At 46.3% G+C, this 13,364-nt stretch overlaps 1 protein-coding gene across 2 annotated transcripts in view; it reads left to right on the top strand.

Annotated features, from left to right (window-relative positions):
• Ptgfrn (prostaglandin F2 receptor inhibitor) overlaps positions 1-13,364 on the top strand; it is a 66,484-nt gene that overhangs the window by 40,928 nt on the left and 12,192 nt on the right. For both annotated transcript variants that reach the window (XM_051199275.1, XM_051199276.1), the window contains exons 5-6: positions 6,002-6,427; positions 10,654-11,073. In XM_051199275.1, the coding sequence (XP_051055232.1) occupies positions 6,002-6,427; positions 10,654-11,073 (846 nt within the window). The remainder of the gene's footprint in view (positions 1-6,001; positions 6,428-10,653; positions 11,074-13,364) is intronic.

Genomic DNA, 13,364 nt, shown 5'->3' with positions numbered 1-13,364 from the left:
TGGCATGTACTACCGCACACAGCCTCCAGATACCACTTTACTACTAAATACTTCAGGATGCATCTTAACTGATGAGCATTTTTCAAACATAACTCTCCTTGCATTCTTAGCTGATTTCTTGATGAGATCAGGCAGAATGTAGCAGTAATCAGTTGTGAAATACCATGCCAAAAAATGAGCATTTTTATGCAAAATATTGAATTTAGTCCAATTCAGCCAGTATGCTAATATCTTTGATATAGAAGGCGCTTTATGCATAGCATGTGCAGATGGGTGCTGTGGGTAGTCCCTAGCTTTGGAAAGACTCCTATAAGGTTCCATGAGATGTACATACAAATAACAGAAGTTCAAGGCAGTGTTCTAGTAAAATCTCCAGAGAGTGGGGAGTCTGGCAGGTGGTAGGATCTCTGAACGCTTTCTGAATGAGAAGTGGGGATGTGGGATGATGTGCTGAGAGAGATCAGAGTAGATGTTCTGTGTTGCTAAGGTGAGGCCACAAAGAAGGGGTGTGGTACCAGAGACCTGCAGAAAGACAGAACCTCCACAAACCATGCTTAAAACTGTGAAACAATGTAAAAGGACACCTTCTGCACATGCACAAAACAGAAACGAAGCAGGAACCTGCTTCCTGACTCCTGTCATAGGCAGCATCTGACTGATGTCATCGACAGCATCCCGTCTTCCCTGAGAGTGTTCATCTGAAATTGACTCACAAAGCTGGTCAATGGCTCAAATGAACCTACACTGTATCATTTCACAAGCCAAAACCCCACTAGTCTGTGCGTTCAACCTGAGGCTGTTTGTGGTGGAGGAGGGATTCATGCTGACTTCAACAGGAGTAGCAAAGCGGCCACTGAAGCCTGTGGACACATTTTCCTGGCCTGCCAATGCGATTCTTATAACGATGCTAGGGGAGTGTTCTGCAGCCCTACTGTGTTGTGGCCCTCCCCATCACCTGGAATCACAGAAAGGAGACAGATCCCTTTCAGGGTGGGGAGTGGAGTAGAGTGGGAGATTCTGTTCAGCTATTCCTCAACAGCATGCTGAGTAGATGCCCTAGGTGATGAGGTACCGGGTGTGACAGGGAGGGCAGCAGAAACTAGGAGCAGTGGAGTTCTTAGAGGGATGGAGGGGAGGCAGTATTGGGGTTAAGTTGGGCTCAAATGGTGAAGGTCTTGAATGCAGGCTAGAGCACACACTCTGAACCCAGCAGGTAGGAAGAGGTCTGGGAGTTTTAGGACTGTGACTTGCTAACTACATCATTTTAGAGGGCCATTGGGAGACCATGTTGTCTTGCTGGAGGCAGTGAGGGCCACAGTGAGGGTGATGTTCCGTGATTTCTCTCTTAAACTGTCATGTATCGGACTTAGAGTGGGAAGAGTAGATGGGACACCGAGGAGGCATGGGGCTTACTCTCTCGTGTAGGCAAGAGGAAGACGTAAGATTGAACACTTTACCCCAACCTGGGATGGCCAGTTGAAAGAATGGCGGGAATGTGGTTCTAGGGACAGTCAGTGGAGCATTGGGGAGGGGGGAGCTGGCTGGCTGAGCCTCTTTGGAGTGGGTCCAGGCTGTGTTTCCTCCCTTTGCACACTGGTGAGGGAAGGTGAGGACTGAGGTGCGTTACGTTGTTACCAGACTACACTTGAGGTGCTGTGGAGCAGCAGTCAGTATGCCTGACATAACTCCACACCTGTGTTGGGTTGTGAAGTCTGTAAAACACTGAGTGGGTAAGTTTTGGAGAATAGCCAGGGAGGGAAGGGGAGGCCACTAAAAAGTCAGTTATTCACGTTTCCACTTCTTAATCATCTTTTTAATTTAACTAACCAAAACCATATACATATATTATGCATATGTGTGTGTCTGCATTGTGTATGAGTCTCTGTCTCTGTGTGTATGTGGTTTTGTTTTTGCTGTTTTGGTTTTGCCTTTATTTTTGAAACAGGGTCTCACCATTTAACTCTGGCTGGCCTGGTACTGTGATCCTCCTTTGCTTTCAGAGTGCTGGGATTAAAGCTATACACTGCCCCATCTGGCTTAACATTGTAGATGTCTATGGTATACACCATGATACTTAATACATGTATGCGGGGAGAAATGGCTAAATTAAGCTAATTAACATGTCTGTTACTAATGATATGCTGACACTGTATGGTGAGAACATTTAAAATCCATTCTCAAACACCTAAGAACAGTCACCATTTTGTAAATAGGCTTTTTGGTCTTATCTTTTGTCTAATAGAAGTCTGACATCCTTTGACAAACACCTGCCCCTCCCCTGCCCCAGCCTCTTTGCTGTTTGACTTTTTTACATTCTATGAGGCATTTGTCTTTCTGTGTCTTTATTTTGATTAACACAGTCTCTATCAGGTTCATCCATGTCATTGCTGATGGCAGAATTTCTTGTTTTAAAAGCCGAAAAGTACTGTAGTGTGAGCATGTGTGCACACGTGTGTGGGGTGTGTATGTGTGCGCACGGGCGTGTGTGCATGCACGCGAGTGCGCATTTGTCTCCTACACTTTCCCCACTTACCTTTGACACTTAGGTGGGCTCCCTCTCCTGGCTACTGTGGACAGTGCTGTGGTGAGCATTCCCTGTCATTCATCATCATTTTAACAGCCTTTTGGAAGAAAGTGCCTGTGGCTGGAAGTAAACCTTGAAAGACAGAAAGGTTTGTTATTAAAAAGTACATGATCTGTTAGAGAAGTCCCTAGGGGAGTGAGTAGCAGGGCATCTCAGTTTCGCTGGTCAGTCATGCTAGGATTCGGGCTTATGGGAAGCCAGCCATCCTCTGGTCACATTCCCCGTGGCAGTAACTGGCAGTGTCATTTCCAGCATAGCCTTAGTGCCCTGAAAATTGTCCTGTCGAGTGTGGAGCTTAGGAACTGTGAAGTCTGGAAGAGAGTGGGCTTGGCTCAGGAGAGATGCTGATCTTCAAAGGTAGGAAGGATGCAGTCCTTGGATAAGGTCTCCCATTGTGAGCCATGTGAGGAAGTTACTCGACTGTTAAAGGTGTTTCTTCTGCGAATGGAATGGTGTATATATGTGCTCATATTTGTTGGTGTGAACCAGGTTAAACAGGGAGGGTACAAGCACAATCGTGCCACAGCAGATGTGTGGAGGTCAGAAGACTATCTGGAGTTTTCCTTTCCTCCCTGTTGAGGCAGGCTCTCCTGCTGTTTCTGCCATCTTGTGTACTCCAGGCTAGCATGCCTGTGAGCTTCTGGGTAACCCTGTCTGTGCCTTCCATCTTGCCATGTAATGAGTGCCGCCAGGCTCTTTACATTGGTTCTAGAAACTGAACTCAGGTAGTTCAGTCTTATACAACTACTGCTTTTACTTGACGAGCCATCTCTCCGGCCCTTCTATACATATTTCTAATTCCTAATCCTTGCAGTGATGTTAAGAGTATAGGTGTGGTTATGGTCTGCATTGTTACGGATGAGGTGCTGGAGAGCTTAAGAAATGTGTTTGAGACTATCTGCAGGTCAGTGGCAGAACAGTCTGCTTGCTGACCACTGGTGCTTCACCCCTGCAAACCTTCTTCATTGCTCTCCATGGCCTCATGAAATAGTGACCAGGTTGATGCTGTTGCAGCAAGGAAGTGTTACCCATACCATACTCAAAGTAGACAGAGTTCTGTAAATGGCGGCTGCTGCCACAGAAGGTTGAGTGCAGTGTCCTAGGGTAGCTATGTTTCATACTTTCACTGGCTCCAAGCCTCCTGGATCCACTCTTGCCAAGAAACCTGTGTTGAAACCCCCTGCTGGCCTTCCTTCCTCTGCCTGCCCCCATACATCACCGCAGTCTCTCTAGTCACCACACACTCCTGCCACTGCCACTGTGATGCCCCAGTCTTTGGGATGCTCTGAAGCTTCAGTTTCCCCAGCTGTGACACTTTTCCTCCAAGCGCCCCTGCGGTCCCCCGTATGGCAGTAGTCCACTCCACAGTGACTGTGTGAGAGTCTCGTTCCCAAGTTTCAAATATATGGCCTTGTACACAGCAGGCACCCAATGTATTTGCTCATTTCATGCTAAGCTTTCTAGAAAACCGTGTGCCACCTTGCTGTGTGCACAGCTAGTTCAAACCTGCCATTTTTACATTAGACAAAGATGATTGTTCTATTCTGCCTTTCAGTCCAAACCAAATTTCGCCATAACAGAAGGGCCTAAAGCCTTGAATGTGGGGTGCCGAGGGTCTTGCATGTCCTCTGCATATGACAGCTTTCACAAGTTCCTGGGAGGCTGCCCCTCAATCACTTGCTGCTGGGAAAGCTCATGGCATGTTACCCCCCTTCCAGGAGGTGGAAAAACAAGCTCAGAGCCCCACACACCCTGCACTGCTGCCCCCACACACAGTGAAGTGAGGCAGCCCGGGTCTCTCTACCACTGATGTTTTAGCAACCTATGGTCCTTACTTACATAGCATCCACAGTATCACAGCTGGGCTGTTCACACAGCCAGACAGGGGCCCTGTGGGTGTACCTCTATGGTGCAGCCCAGTCTTACTCACAATTACATGCTTGTGAAGACAGCATTTGAGAGAATTAAGATTTTGAGTTCTTTCCATTTCCTAGCCCTGTTAATCATTCTTGGAGAAGTCATGATGTTATAAATTTCATTAGAAGTATAAATCACAAAAGAACAGTTCCTTGACCTCAGCAGTTTATAATCCATGTGAGTCATAAATAAAAGCAGCATGAAATAAAACAAAATTGCTAAAGGTGATGGAGATAAAGAGAGCATTGGAAAGTGAAAGGCTCCATTTAAGTTGAGCGATATTTTTCATAGGAGGCAAAGCGCTTGGAGCAAAGAAAATGTAGACTTTTCTAATAACCTTACCATCAATCCAGAGGATATATCTTGAGTCCCTACTGTGTCCCAGGATCTTGGGGATGAGACTCCCAAGCAAGGAGTAGTTGCAGAGTGAATAACTGGTGTGGGAAAGACATATGGGAGCTCAGAGAAAAAGAGCCATTCCTAGGACACTGAGGGTTGCAGACCATCCCAAACACTGTTGTACCACAAGGGCATCTGCCTTATGGTTAAAAGCCTGTAGAGGTGGAGTGGAGAGGAAAGTAGAAGGCAAGTGTGGAGGAACCTGCAGCCAGTGACGATACAAGCATGGAAACACAGTGGGGAGGCAGGTGGTGATATTGAGTAGACTCACCAGAGCCAGGGTCACTATGTGATGGTTTCATGGTTGGCAGAGTTACAGGGTGAGTTATTTGTGGCAGTGAAAAGAATGTCCTTTGGGAAGTCTAAGCTAGGGGGTTGTTGGCTGACTCAATACATATTCAGTGGAAAATTGCAAATGAGGATAAGTACATGAATGAGGACCTGGGGGCCTTGCATTTGGGGCATAGCCAGGAGTGGCAGGAACCTCCGCCATACTGGACCTCAGATTGTGGATTGTCCTCTGCATTAGAACTTTGCATTGCTGTTCCAGTGGGAGCATCGGAGGTCTGCGGGCTGGCTTGGCATCCCAGAGACAGTCTTGATAGGATGTGGACACTAAGTTCCCAAGGCCCTCCTCAAAGATTCTGACCTGTTAGCATCCCTCATCCTATGCAAAAGTGGGGGTTCTGAGCCAGGGCATTTGGCTTCCTGCCTTGGGCCTTTTCTTTCTATTTTTAAATTTAATCTTATTTTAACGTGAATGGGTATTATGCCTGTCTGTATGCCTGGACACTGCATGCATACTATGTCCTCAGAGGCTGTAAGAGGGGACTGGGTCCCTGGAATTGGAGTTACAGATGGTTGTGATTGCAGTGTGGGTTTTGGAAATTGAACCCAGGTCCTGTACAAGAGCATTTGGTGTTCCTAACCTCTTAACCATCTCTCAACCACGTTGGCAGTTTTCTTAAGGCAGATATAGGAAGGAAACACTCTTAGAGTCTTTGCTCCCCAACACAAGACATGATTTCTGTCTTAGGAGTTGGTAAGATGGATAATTTTGCCCATTCTTATGTTGCTATGTCTCTTCTCTCTCATTTTCAGAGCCAGAATACCAAGTCTACCTGAATGCTTCTAAGGTGCCCGGGTTTTCAGATGACCCCACAGAACTGCAATGTCGGGTGGTGGACACGAAGCGTGTGGAAGCCGGTGTCCGACTTACCGTGTCATGGTACTACAGAATGAACCGTCGCAGTGATGAAGTGGTGGCCAGCGAGCTTCTTGCAGTCATGGACGGGGACTGGACTCTAAGATATGGAGAGAGGAGCAAGCAGCGGGCCCAGAGCGGAGAGTTTATTTTTTCTAAGGAGCACACAGACACATTCAGTTTCCGGATCCAAAGGACTACGGAGGAAGACAGGGGCAATTATTACTGTGTTGTGTCTGCCTGGACCAGGCAGAGAAACAACAGCTGGGTCAAAAGTAAGGACGTCTTCTCCAAGCCCGTCAACATATTCTGGGCCTCAGAAGGTAGGAACTTCTGGTCATTGTTCAGTTTTGTTTTAGTTTCTGAAGTCATCGTCTGTGTCTGTTTCAGTTACTGTCTCGCTCCACTCACACTGGAAATCTATGCTAATACTACTCGAGGGAGCTGTAGTCACCCCACAATCCTCTTTGCCCCCTTTAGACTCACTGCCCCTTCTCCTCTGTCCCCAAGAGGGAAGGGCCTCTGCAACTCACTGTCATTAGCAAAGCCTTGCATTTCCTGTACCACATCGTTTCTTTTTCTTCTTTTCAGCTGCCGACCTCCTCTCTGGGAGTGGTTGTCCCAGAGACCCACCCTCCTAAGTGATGCTGTTTTCTTCCACATTCCTTGCAAAGGAGTCAGGAACCTTCCTTGTTCCTCGGTGCAGTTTCTAGCCCCAGAAGTCCCCTCTGCATCTCCTTGCCCTCTTCTTCCTCCTTCTTCCTCATAGACCCTCTCCTATCACTAACTTGATTGACTCCTGGGTCTTCTGTTCATTTGCTGGAGATGCCACTCTGTTACTACTCCTATTTGGGCTAGCTTTATTGAAGTCATCCTGGGAGATTACAAAAAGCAAAGATCCCAGTAGAAATTATGTTGGAATTGGTCTGAGGTGTGTGCAGTCTGGATGCCGGTATTGAGTCTTCTCTAGTAGCCACCATGGAGAACCCTGGTGTAGGCAGGGCTTTAGTTGCCAGTCCCTTGTCTTCATGTCTCTGAGTTCTCTCCAAGTGTCACGCCCTCTGTCTTTTTGGTCCTTCATTCCCAATTCTGTACATCAGACCCGCTCACTTCTGATAGCTGAAACCCAACCCATCCATGAAGTTTCACACGCGTGGTTCTCTATGCACACAGTCTTTTTTGATTATTTCCTGTTGTGTTCCAGTCCTATTGATCCTGCCATCTGATGTGTCCTTTCTTCTTATCTGATCTTCATTTCTCTCTTACCATAAGTCCACCATGTACTGTACCTGTAGCCCTCCTTGATGTGTCCAGGGCCAAGGGGTAAGGAGAATTATATGGTCACCTACTGATATCTTAGCTTAAGGTCCCAGTCAGTCATGTCCCTCCTTTGCATCCTTAACTCTCTAGCCACTGGCTTGGTCTACCCTATATTCTACTTAAGACACAACCTGATTCAAAGCCAACTTTGCTGTCTCCTTGGCTGCATATGCAGAGCTAGATGCACTCGAAAGGAAGCAACATTCCAACAGTGGTCTGGTCTCACTTTAAATCTCCAATCCCTTCTGTCATGTGGGCTCTCAACATTTGAGAGCCATTCTGGTTTCCTTCATGTGTTTACTTCCCCACTCTCCTAAGTGATAATTGCATGCCACCTGCTCTCTCTGCAAACAGCCTCCACCAGCTTCTGGCCTTGCTTCTCCATCCCCTATAAAAAGAGAGTCAAAGGAAAACTTTATCTGCCATGCCCAGCATTGAATCTGTTACTTACCCTTATGTCTTAGCAAAGGTCAGCCCCTTTCACGGCTCAGGCATATGGCCCACTCCCTTTTGTCTTTGATCGTCCCCCACCTCTGGTCCTTTCCCACCAGCCTGTTAACATTGCTGTTAGGGAAACTAATTCTGATTTTGTTTGTTTGTTTTCTGTTTTGTTTTTCGAGACAGAGTTTATCTGTTTAACATCTTAGCTGTCCTGGAACTCAGACCTGGCTAGCCTCAAACTCACTGAGACCCACCTGCCTCTGCCTCCCAGGTTCTGGGATTAAAGGCGTGTGCCACCACCACCCAGTGTGCCCACCACGCTGTCCCTTTGTAGCAGTGGATTTGATTGAAGTATATTTAGTATCTCTAGTTTCTCCTCCATTTCTCTTTGTTACCTACTTTCCCCCTCACTGCACATGTTAAGATTGCCAGGCATCAACACACTACAGAAGCCTGCTGTCAGTCTTCTTCCCTCTAGAAATGCTTTGGCTTTCGCTTGGCTTGTGGGATGCCTTCCCCAGACTTGTTTCCATCCTCACTGGCTGCTGCATCTCGGCCTCCTTTGCTGCTTCCTGTCCATCCTCCCAGTTCCCATGCAGGAAACAACATCAGGACACAGTCCCTGAATTCCTATCTACCTCCCTTAACAGTGTCTTACACTCACCCAGCAGTGACTGACTCCCAACTCTGCATGTTTATCCCAGTATGTTCTAGAACTCCAGACTCAAGTGTTATGCTGCCTTCTTGCCTAGAAGACACCTCTCGGACTTGAGTCAGAAATGGAGCCTCTGGCCTCTGCAGCCTATCGTTGTCCACCTTTGGTTGTGGACCTAAACCTCTCCCCCTGATTCCTCATTCTTTTTATTCTGATTGCTTTGTTCAGTTTAATGTGCTAAGGATAGAACCTAGGGTCTTAAAAGCCTTATGCAAGCTAGCCACGCCCTGGGCCCTAACTTCCCCTTTTGGTTGTTGTTGATTGAGTTGTGGCCTTTTTGTTTTGAACTCCTGGGACTCCTGTCACTACCTCCTAAGTGCTGGGATTACAGACACCGCAGTGCCAGTTCTCACTCATTCCTGAGACTGATTTCGAGTCTGCTGTCCTCTCATGCCTCACTCCTAATGAGCCTGCTTTCTCTGACTTGTGTTTACATCACCTGCCCCTCTCTGGTCTCTTTGCACCCACCCTTAATCGCACCCTCAGCAGTTGGGCAGTGGTGGCACACGCCTTTAATCCCAGCTCTTGGGAGGCAGGTGAATCTCTGAGTTCAAGGCCAGCCTGGTCTACAGAGAAAGTGCCAGAACAGCCAGGGCTACACTGTCTCAAAACAACAACAACAACAAAACACACCCTTAGCATCCAGTCAGATCATGAAATTCCTCCACCCTGAACCTCAGAGTCCCCTAATAGACTGATCGCTTCCCTCACAGCTCTCCCCCTGCCCTTCCCGTGGTTCCCCTCACCAGCTGACAAGCTCTATAGCTCGCCATTTGCCTTCTCCTGCCTAGAAAGCGTTCCCACCTCCCTCGGTGCTTAGCCAAGCATCACCTTCTTAGTGGGACCTTCCTGGGCCACTCTGTCTATAACTCCACTCCCTTTCCCCATAACCAGTCCTACACTTCTTTTTTGTGTTTTTCTTCTGTGGTTGTTCTTACATTTCTACCACCTAACCACACTACATGTCTTATCTGTTTGTCTTCCTCTACTGGTACATAAAGTACCTTCAGGTTACTATTTCATCACTGGAGCCTATGATATGAAGGCTATCTGTAATATGTCTAATTCACCAGAGGGTGACCAGATTCACAGGGGAACCAAGAATGAGGGGCTGGCTCAGTGACACCAATTTCCTTCTCTCTTTATGTGTCCCATTGATTGTGGCCATATTGCACTCACTGGTGGGTCATCTGATTAAGAAGGCATTTCATGGCTGGGCAGTGGTGGTGCACGCCTTTAATCCCAGCACTCGGGAGGCAAAGACAGGCAAATCTCTATGTGTTGAGGTCATCCTCATCTACTCAGTGAGTTCAAGGACAGCCAAGGCTACATAAAGAAACACTGTCAAAAAAAAAAAAAAAAAAAAAAAATCCAAAACCAAATTTTTTTTAAAGGAATGGGCGTGTGGGCATGATTCATTTCATTTTTTAGTAGCTATTTGCATACCTTCCAAATGCCTGACTTTGCTAGTGCGAACTGGTAAAACCTAATTTATACACGCTTAGGGATTAGTGTTAGACAGAGAAGCCCAAAGAACATGCAAACCCACTGGTGGTGTAGTCATGGACATTGGCCAAAAATCTTAAAACCACATCTCTGAAGGTAAAAGTGCAAACCAGGTAGAAATGGCCACATCTGCAGATGCAATTGCATTTAGTGATGTATTGTAGGGGCAGACAGAGAAAAGCTATGCTGGCACATAAGTTAACACTCAGCAGAGAAGGCTATGATGTGGCTAGCCTAGCCTATTTCCCCTGGCTCCCTGAGTCTTGAGAGGCCCATAGCTTTCTGAGTTCTCTCAGTGAAACCACTCACGGACTGGAAATTTCACACTCTCACTGTCCATTACACCTTGGATCAATTCTGACTGCTGCTCCCCCTGTGGCGGTTTTCAGTCTGTGAACAGACACACTATTTTCTTTTGGAGGCTCCATGTTTTCCTTAGTATTATAGTGTGGCAAATTGCACACAAATCCCTATTTCCTGGATGCTGTGATTCTTTATTTTTAGGTGCATATCCATTTTAACGAAATCTGTTGGAAATGACCTCCTCCCTCTGATTCTTCATTCCAGATTCTGTGCTTGTGGTGAGGGCACGGCAGCCAAAGCCCTTCTTTGCTGCAGGGAATACATTTGAGATGACTTGCAAAGTGTCTTCCAAGAATATTAAGTCACCGCGCTACTCTGTTCTCATCACGGCCGAGAAGCCTGTTGGGGACCTCACCAGTCCCAATGAAACCAAGTACATCATCTCCCTGGACCAGGATTCTGTGGTGAAGTTGGAGAACTGGACTGATGCATCACGGGTGGACGGCGTTGTGTTAGAGAAGGTTCAAGAGGATGAGTTTCGATACCGAATGTACCAGACTCAGGTCTCCGATGCAGGGCTATACCGCTGCGTGGTGACAGCCTGGTCTCCTATTGGGGGTAGCTTGTGGCGAGAAGCAGCGACTAGTCTCTCCAATCCCATTGAGATTGACTTCCAAACCTCAGGTGAGCAGAGAACTCCATGAAGCCATAGATTGAACTGGAAGACAACCCTAACATTTTAATCTAGGGTCCTTATTATTTATTTGTTTTGTTTTTTGTGTATGTACAAGTGGTGTATGTATGTGGTTTATGTGCGCACATGTGTTTGGAAAGTGGAGGGTGTCAAGTGTCTTGCTCTGTCACTCTGCCTCCCCTTGAAACAGTTTCCCACTGAGCCTGGAGCTAGGGTGATGGCTAGAAAGCCAGCGATACACTGTCTGCACACCACCATCAGCACACACACAGTGCTGGGACCACAGGCTGTGGCCTCACCCGGCTTTTTATATGGGTGCTGGGGATTTGAATTCAGGTACTCATTATGAGGTAGCAATTACTTTATATACTATGGCGTCTCCCAAGCCCCTGTCCTTGCTTTTTCAAAAAGCTTGTGAAGTGGAATCCGTATGTCATTTAGCTTGTCCCTATAAGGTCTGTAATTCTGTGGCTTTTCACATATTCACGGAATTGTGTGACCATCAATCACCTTAGTCAATTTTAGAACATTTCTGTGGTGTCCAGATGAAACTCAGACCCCTTGATGAACAGTGTCCAGCCTCCCACCCCCAGTAACCACTCTGCTTTCTCTCTATATGAATTTTCCCATGTTGTATACTTCACACATATGTCACCTCGCTATCTGGCTGACTTAACTGTCACCCATGTTGCAGCATGCTTTACTGTCACCTTATCTTTTTGACTGAGTACTATCCCGTTCCATGGTTAGGTCACACTGTATCATTTCATCAGCTGATGGACAGGCAGTTCCCCACTGATTTAATTCTGTCATAAACACTCATGTGAAAATTGCTTGTTTATTTGAAATGTATTATTATATTTAAAAAAAAAAAAGGACAGGAACTCATACCTGAGTCCTTGGGGAACATAGTGGAGAGAAAAACCCGTGGCTGTCAAAGTGGATGGTCCAGAGTGGGAGCCTGAATCAGGTCTCATTTCATGGCTTCCAACTCCAAGACTGTAGGTGGTGACCACAGCTCTGGGTCCCCGTCACAGTACTGTTTCCTCCCAGGGATGACCCTCACCCTTTCTCCTCCCCTCACCAGAGTTGCTGCGGTGCTGTGTATTGGTGACTCTGTCAGCTTGGTTTGTTAAGAAGAGTTACTCGTGATATTATCTTTGGTGCTTATTGTTTCTACTCAGAAATGAGTTTACCCTTAGTGGAAATATTTCACACTTAGTGTGACTCACTAGGCCCGGACACACCTTCTTCTGTGTGTGTGTCTTTCTGTGGGAAGTCTCATTTCTGTGCCCAGTCTCATTTAGATGCTCCATGTGAAGAATTGTCCTCTGTGAATGTTAGACTAACAGTGCTCACTGTCTCCCTGCTTGCTACTTAGGGATTTGGGGGATTGGATATTTTTGTTTTGTTTTTTAAGTTGAGGATTTTTGAATGTATACATTTATGCCCATCTACAAAAGTTCTGTTACTAACTAAATCAGTATAACAAATGCAAGATGCTTTAGTCAAATCATTCACTTTTGGAGGTGGAGAGATGGTTCAGGGTGAAAAGCACAGAGGACCCATGTGTGGTTCCCAGCGCCCATGTTGAGCTTTTCATTCCTACCTGTAACTCCAATTCCAGGGAATCCAGTATTTTCCTGGTCTTTCTGGGCAGTTGCAGTCATGCACATATTAAAAATAAAATATGCCTTTTTAAAAAAGAAATTGTTAAAGCATTCATAACTGTAGGTAAGTCAGAATCTGCCTCGGGACTGCTGGGATTAAAGGCATGTGCCACCACGCTTGACTCTTGTTGAACATTTTGTCATCGAAAGGACTTATCCACTTACCAAATGATCCCCCCATATTTGTGTTTGTTGAGATGACTACGTGGTTTTGTCCTTTTCCGTATGTTTTTGTCTTACTATCTGCGGTGGTCAATTCTATCTTGTTTTACATTTGTTATTTGATCATTCGATTCAATTATGTGGAGGAGGGGAGATAGGAAGTCCCTTATATATCTCTGGGCTACGGATGGATATTGGGTCTATTTCTTAATTCTTTAAATCGCAATATGTCAGCTGGTAATCACTTTACTTCCAGGTTGAAAAGATTGCCTAAACACTGTATTCCATCTGTGGAATTGTCACAGTCTGTCCCCGTGTTAATTAGAAGCTGCCATGTGATTGACCAGCCTAATGCTAGAGCCCCAGATTGCCTCCCAGTAAACAAGAGTCTTCACTTCCTACTTAGGATCCATAGCGAAGAAGTCCTCCCTATACCCACAATCCTGTCA

Source organism: Phodopus roborovskii, unplaced genomic scaffold, assembly GCF_943737965.1.
Source record: "Phodopus roborovskii unplaced genomic scaffold, PHOROB, whole genome shotgun sequence".
Classification (NCBI taxonomy): Eukaryota; Metazoa; Chordata; class Mammalia; order Rodentia; family Cricetidae; genus Phodopus; species Phodopus roborovskii.
The sequence above is the reverse complement of the archived record's forward strand: the minus strand, read 5'-3'. Positions and strand labels throughout refer to the sequence as shown.